The following is a 7396-nucleotide window of genomic DNA, read 5'->3' as shown; positions in this document are numbered from 1 at the left end:
TATGGGGGACTTTTGGGATAGCATTGGAAATGTAATTGAGGAAAATACGTAATAAAAAAATATTAAAAATTAAAAAAAAAAAAGAAGCCTTCCCTGAACTTCTGGGATAAGGAGTTGACTTTCCCCAGACCAGGATGGGATGGAGGTATAGGAAGAAATGGAAAGACATCTGGTTGCTCACGGTCTCATGTTTTCCACCCACAGGTACAAATTCCTCCCAGAGCAGCTCCCCAAGTTCAAGTGCCCCCAATTCTCCAGCAGGTTCAGGGCACATCCGGCCCAGCACCCTCCATGGCCTGGCCCCCAAACTCAGCGGGCAGCGATACCGCTCTGGAAGACGGAAGTCGGCTGGCAGCATCCCTCTCTCCCCGCTGGCCAGGACACCCTCTCCAACTCCACAACCTACCTCTCCTCAGCGTTCACCATCCCCACTGTTGGGACACTCACTGGGCAATGCCAAGATCACTCAGGCCTTCCCTAGCAAGATGCACTCTCCCCCCACAATCGTCAGACACATCGTGAGGCCCAAGAGTGCAGAGCCGCCCCGCTCCCCGCTGCTGAAACGGGTGCAGTCGGAGGAAAAGTTGTCACCCTCCTATGGCAGTGACAAGAAGCTTCTGTGCTCCCGCAAGCATAGCCTGGAGGTGACACAAGAGGAGGTACAGAGGGAGCAGTGTCAGCGGGAAGTGACACTGCAGAGCCTGGAAGAGAATGTGTGTGATGCTCCTTCCCTCAGTCGGGCCAGGCCAGTGGAGCAAGGCTGTCTGAAACGGCCCGTGTCCCGGAAGGTGGGCAGGCAAGAGTCTGTGGATGACCTAGACCGGGACAAGCTGAAGGCCAAGGTTGTCGTAAAGAAACCAGAAGAGAAACACGAATCGCACCAGAAACCTCACAGCCTTGGCGGTGATTCGGAAAGCTACGCTCTCTTCAGGCTGGAGGAGAGAGAGAAAAAAGTGTACTCCAAGGGGTTGGAAAGATCAGGCCATTTTGAAAACACATCAGCGGAGTTACCTTCTGTGGGCAGCCTGCTGAAGGACACCCTTCACAAGCAGGCCAGCGTGAGGGCCAGCGAGGGGGTGACCTCAGATGGGGCAGCTTGCAGCCTGACACCAGGGGAGCACAGCCAGTCTCTAGGTGACTTTAAACGGGCCTCGGCTTCTGGCATCCTCCATGATAGTGTGTGCCCCATCTCTGACAGGCCTGCTCCTGGAAAGGTTGAATACTCGGAGAAGGCCTCTCAGGCCAAAGAGCTCCTTCGAAGTGAAAAACTAGACAGCAAGCTGGCCAATATTGATTACCTCAGAAAGAAAATGTCATTGGATGACAAAGATGACAGCCACTGTGCCATCCTGAAACCCAAGATAACATCTAGCGCCCATGAATGTCTGCCAGGGAACCCCATACGGCCCATGGCAGGGCAACAAGAGACCCTGCCAGCCTCTGAGAACCGGGCATTTATCAACAGTACCCACACACCTCAGATGAGTGCAGTTTCCTTTGTTCCTCTCAAAGCCTTAGCTGGCCGAGTAGAGAACGGAGGGGAGAAAGCAGGCTTAGCTGCTCCCGAGTCCCCTGTCAGGAAGAGCCCCTCCGAGTATAAGCTAGAGGGCAGGTCAGTTTCATGTCTCAAGCCGATCGAGGGCACACTGGACATTGCTCTCCTGTCTGGACCTCACGCCTCCAAAACAGAGCTGCTTTCCCCAGAGCCTGCACAGAGTCCCAGCCCAGGCATCAACGTGGGACCATGTGTGCCACTAGCTCTTCCCGGGAGCAGTGGGAAAAAGGGAGACTCCACCAGCCTGAGAGAGCCTTCCTCAGCCAACTTAAAAGTAAATAAATCTTATCTGCTGGAGCCTCGGTTCCTACCCCCGAGCCGGGCTCTCCAGGACTCTCTTGCAGCCCCTGGGCCAGAGCCGAAGTCAAAGCCGGAAAGGAAGCCCATTCATCCTTCTGCCAGGAGCCCAGCAGCTGTCACAGAGAGCAACCTTCAGCAGAAAGAGGGTGGTCCCGCCACACACCAAGACCGCTCCACTGACACTAGGGTCCTCCCTGGCCCAGGGCAGACCCTACACAGTGTGGACCTACCCAGGCTGTGTACACGTGCCCCACTCCCACCGGAAGGGACGCCCGCAAAGGAGAAGCCATGTCTGAAGGAACCCTCTGCCAAGGTGAAAAGCGAGTGGTCTGCCGTGAGGGATGACGGACACAGAGATCCCTGTGCGAAGCTGTGCCCGGCAGAGACTGGTAAAGCCAGCGACAGTTCCAAACCCCTGCCTTCCGGGGGGAGGACCCAACCCGATTTCTACAAGCAGACCCCGTCTTCGGAGAAAACATGGGCGCATGCAAAAACAAACCACAAAGATAGCCAAGATGAGGTGAAGTCGCTGGCCAGGGAGGACTCAGCTTCACTTTTATATGAAAAGGAGATAGGCCGGGCACGAAAAGGTCCTGAACCCAAACCGGAAGTTCCCACTACCCGGTGCCCTCTTCAGCCACCAGGAATTGAGGGCGAGAAGCGGGAAAAGCTCTCCGCTGCCCCCTCTTTGCAGAAACAGGCTCCCAAAGAGCCAGACAGGAAGGAACAGACTCCGCAAAGGCCTGGAGGCAGTGGCCCTCAACAACCCCCACCCACCAAAGAGCTGTCTAACTCAGCATCCTGGCAGCACGGCAGTTCTCCAAGTCACACTTTAAAGAAGGAGCCCGGGACCAAAGCTGCCGCTGCAGAACCAAGCACCAGCCTTCAGGACACTCTCCGATCTGCTACAGCCACCACCACTGCCATCGTCACTGCCACCACCACCACTACCACCAGTGCCGGGCACGGTGACTGCAGTAGCCATAAGGCACGGCCTGGCCCTGACCCCAGCCCTTCAAAGGCTAAGCACCAAGACAGGTCCCTCTCCTCACAGAAGCTGAGTGCTGGCTCTGCAAAAGGCAAAGAGCCTGTCACTCAACCCCCGGGTGCTTCCATCAGAGAAGGCAAGGGTGGCAGCAAGGGTCCAGTGGACACATTTTCTGCTGTCCTGGCCACCCAGGGCAAAGCAAGTGATGTGCTTGTGCAGGGAGAAGGTCGGGTCTCAATCATTCTCCACGCTGAAGAGTGTCCTCTCGATGCCAAACTGAAAACCACCAATGGAGGGTGTCCCCCAGAGATGCAGGCGAAGCATCCACCCAGACAAGGACATCTCAGTGAAGCAACAGACCAGAAGCCACTCACTGCTGGTGAGAAGCAAAGCCCCTCTCCAAAGCATCCCAAACCATCCACTGTGAAAGATTACCCCAGTCTATGCAGACAAACAGACAGAAGCCCAAGCCATCAGGCTACCACTGGGGACAGGAAGGCAGAAGGAAAGAAATGCACAGAAGCACTTTATGTCGCAGCCCCAGAGGGCTACAAGCCAGAGGCCAGCCCTTCTCTCCACCACGGCGAGACCGGACTCAGAGGCTCAGAGAGGCCAGCCATGGGCATGGGGAAGGGCTTCTCTGAGCCCAAGGGGAAAGGGCCAGGTCCCCAGAAGCCACTGGCTGAAACAGGAAAGCCCAGCGGTATGAAAAGGTCACCCTCTGCCACCGTGCAGAGCTCTCTCCGCTCAGCTGCCCCCCCAGAAAAGTCTCTGAGTTACTCAGCCAGCTTTCCCGAGGCCCAGCCTGGAGTGCGAGAGGTCCCTGCAGGCAACAGCAGCCCCTCATCTGCCAAGGCTACAGGGGGGACCTCAGAGTTCCCAGCCCCCAGCAGCAGGGACCACAGGAAGCTTCAGTCTGGAGGAGACGGCCGAAGCCAAATGATAAAGAGTGACTCTCTGCCCTCCTTCCGCCTCTCCAACTCTGCTCTGGAGTCCCATTTCCAGGATCCACAGGTGCCCATCGCATCAGGCCACCGAGGCAGGGCACTGTCAGTAACTGCTGCCACAGGAGAACCCAAAGGGAGAGAGCTTGCCCAGCCTCCCCCAGTCAGGAAACAGAATGCGTGCAGAGAGGTGACCAGAGCACCCCCAGCCCCAAGCACAGATCGCTCCCTCCCTCTTTCCTCAGAGAAAGACTTCGTGGTTCGGCAGAGAAGGGGCAAGGAGACCTTAAGGAGCAGCCCTCACAAAAAGGCCTCCTAACAGGCAGCTCTGGTGGCATGGCTATGAGACCCAGCCCAAGCGTAGCTGAGACTGGGTCTTTGTCACCTTACAAACCAGCACTGTATGGGAATGTCCTCCTTGCAGAGCCCAGAGGCTCATAAGGAGGAGGAGAGACAGAAAGAAAAAAAAAAAAGGGAACTTACTTCCAGATGCCTTCCCAGTAGTAACCGGTAAAACTGTTGCCAGATAGTGTTTGTACAAAACCTGCCTTCCCAGCGATGAGCTGGTGAGGAAGAGAGAAGCTCTGTGTACATAACTTAGCAATGTGTTTGGTTCGGGATGTAGAGTGTGCACCTTGCAGCTGACCACCTTGCTGACGGAAGCTTTTCTAAATTGAACAGACTTGTTTCTACCACTTAAGCATAAGCGAAGTAATAAAGCAAAGTGGTCAGGCTGGGGGAGGTGTGTGAAAAATAGAAACTCACCCGTCACTGCGTGTGTATGCCTCCACCTATGTGTTTTGGTCTGTGGTTTGAGAATAGTTCAAGGTTCCATTTGTAGAAGTAGAGTTAAAGATGAAAGGAAGGCCCTAACTACAGTAGATGGTGAGGTTTTTTTGTGTGTGTGTGTGTGTGTATATTTAACCAGGATTTCTGATAGTACCGAATCTGGCTACCTGTATTTCTGAGCTGCTGCTTTTGGGCCCCTCCGCTAGGAGTGGCCAGGACAGGGGGAGCTGGGCATCTCTTTGATAGCCCTCGTAGGGGACATTTTGACCCTCAGGTCCAAGTGGCCCAAAAGGCAATGGTCCTTGTCTCTGGGTTCTATGTCTGGTCTTCACCGGAGGGCACACAGGGACTATAAACACACTGCAGGTCAGCTTTCTTTCTTTCTCTCCTTCCCTCCTTTCTAAGCTCTACCCTCAGGCCTTTATGCTGTGAGTCCAAGAAGCACATATTCGTGGGAGGCGCTGGACCAGCCCTGCTGGTGAGGAAACAGGCAAGTCCCTGGCTGCACACAAATCTGCTAGCACTTAGGTGGAGCGATACGCATTAGGCATTGGAAGAGGCTTTAACTTTGCTTTGGTTGAAGAAAAGGAGGGGGGGTGGATTTTGGCATCATAGCATATATATTAAAGAATAATCAGGACATCAGATACATTTTAATACATAGCTGGGGCCTTATGTTGTAGATGAAGCTTGCTGTTTTTAGCAAGTTCCTGGGTTTCACATTCATTTCTGACGCATCGAGTAGCTCCATGCATTTCATAACACAATCTCTTTATTTGTATGCAAAAAAAATTTACTGTATTAATAAAGAGCATCATTTTGTAACAAAGAGACTGGAGCTATTTGGTGCTTGAATGTGAACATCCTTTTTACTTTTGCTAAGCCTTATTTAAATTTTGTATACCAGGAAATATGTAGAACTTGTCAGATCATTTTAGCTCTGAGGGTTTTTCTGGGTTGTTTCTGTTGTTTCGATGGTTTTTTATGTTTTGTTTTGTTTTGTTTTGTTTTGTTGGTGGGTTTGGGTTTTTGTTTTGTTTTGTTTTGTTTTGTTTTTTTAACGGCTTGTTTTGAATTGTAAGATGGCACTTGCTGACTAAGACACAATGCAGACAAATTTTTATAAGATGCTTGGGATCCATAACAAGACTTTGTTCTATAAGAGGAAAAAAAATTATAAATGAATAATGAACCTAGCTCCAGACCCCTCGGGGGTGTCTTGGTGTCTGTACACCATAGGATTGTTTATGTGAGCACAGCCCTGTGGATTGTAAATCACCTAGCGAGGTTGTAAGCACTCCAGAAACAAAGGCATCACGTCACCATCTGCCTGGTTGCCCTTGGTTGCCAAGCCAGTTGGTGATGGCAAAAAGAAAGGAAAGGGGAGTTTCTGCCCCACCCCTGTCTCCCCACCCCCAGACAGCTCCAGCCATCCCCCCATCACTACATTGTGAAACTGTAGAACAAATATTTTTTTACAAGAACTCCAATGGGTCTCAAAAAAACGGTCTCAAAGCTTATAGTGCATATCTGGTTGGCAGATCTAACAGCCTAATCCTTCTCCACGCAGAGATGAGGACAGGTCTGTCCAGGACGTAGTTCATGGTTTACAGTCTTTGCTTTTTAACTGTCCCGTTTTCTTTAAAGCACAGCCAGCTGCTTGTTTACAAAGGATATTTTTTATGTATATTTTGTATAGTGTATTATCATTTTTGCCAAATTTGTGTTTGCATTTTGGATGAGTAAAGGAGGACTTAAGGTTGCTCACATGTGATACCTGTTTGTTGTTGTGAAATCTCCCCCCAACCAGCTGGTAGGATCTCTCCCGTGTTCCCTTTGGTCAGTCTCCGTGTGGTTGTAAGATGTGCCCCTTGGTAGCGCTCCCAGCTGTAGACTTACCAGCTTCAGTTTGTTAGGATCTGTGCAATAAAGTGTTTGCAGTCTTATTTTCTCTGAGAACTACCCCCCCATGAATGTCATAATTGTTGTATATTGAACAAATATTTATACTTATGCAGTTGCATAACATTGAATAAAAATTTAGCATGAAAGATGACTGGCGTGTTTCTTCGAGTATGTACAGATACATGCCACATACGTGGGAATCCCTTGGGTTCTCTAGGAATGCTTTTCGGTGAGCGGAGTGGTGTGCCTCTTTCCTTTTTGCCCTACACAAATAGTTTGTTCCTCAAGGAAAATCTTCTAGCTTATTCGTCCTGTTTTGTGCCCCCCCCCCCAGCCTTCCACAGAATATACCAACATACCCACAGATAACTCACCACCTTTCCAGCAGAGAGGTCTCAGCTCCTATGACTCCCCGTGTTCTTTAAGATCCCAATCTAAAGACTACCTCCCAGTGTCAGAAACCCCCTTTCCTTGCTTCCTTCTTTACTGGCCAAAGAAGCATATGTACTTGATAGGTTTTAGACCCCCTGGCACTCTCAATACCAGGGTGTGGCTTCTACATACTGTACACACTGGTTTGAGGGGCACAGTGTTCACCATTTCCCAGCATCACTCATGTGGCCCATGTCCCACTGCCGACCAGTATCCTCCAACACGACTCCCTTTTAATCCGAATCCAACTATTTTCCTCCTCACACGTGTATGCCCATGCAAACACACATTCACAGAAATCCAACGCTCACTAGTGTTCTCTAATGTTCCTTCCATCCCTCAAACCTTCCTGCCTTCCCCATCTTTCCTCTGGTCACATCCTAATTTTCTACCAAAAAGATTTCTCTCTGGTAAAACAAAACGACAACAAGACAAAAAAATTTTTTTTCTGATCATTTTCACAAACTCTTGTCATTAACCCCC

The 7396-nt window shown here is 50.9% G+C and overlaps 1 protein-coding gene across 11 annotated transcripts in view; it reads left to right on the top strand.

The window, feature by feature from the left end:
- Mast4 (microtubule associated serine/threonine kinase family member 4) overlaps positions 1-6627 on the top strand; it is a 593644-nt gene extending 587017 nt beyond the window's left edge. For 10 of the 11 annotated variants that reach the window (XM_029468312.1, XM_029468311.1, XM_029468310.1 and 7 more), the window contains one exon: positions 205-6618. In XM_029468312.1, the coding sequence (XP_029324172.1) occupies positions 205-4106 (3902 nt within the window). In that variant the 3' untranslated portion in view covers positions 4107-6618. Of the gene's footprint in view, positions 1-204 lie in introns of all 11 variants that reach the window. The other variant, XM_021180018.1, reaches the window with a different exon arrangement.
- Positions 6628-7396: the final 769 nt, after the last annotated feature.

Source organism: Mus caroli, chromosome 13, assembly GCF_900094665.2.
Source record: "Mus caroli chromosome 13, CAROLI_EIJ_v1.1, whole genome shotgun sequence".
In the NCBI taxonomy this organism is placed as follows: Eukaryota; Metazoa; Chordata; class Mammalia; order Rodentia; family Muridae; genus Mus; species Mus caroli.
Note: the sequence above shows the minus strand (reverse complement) of the source record. Positions and strands in the feature narration are given on the sequence as shown.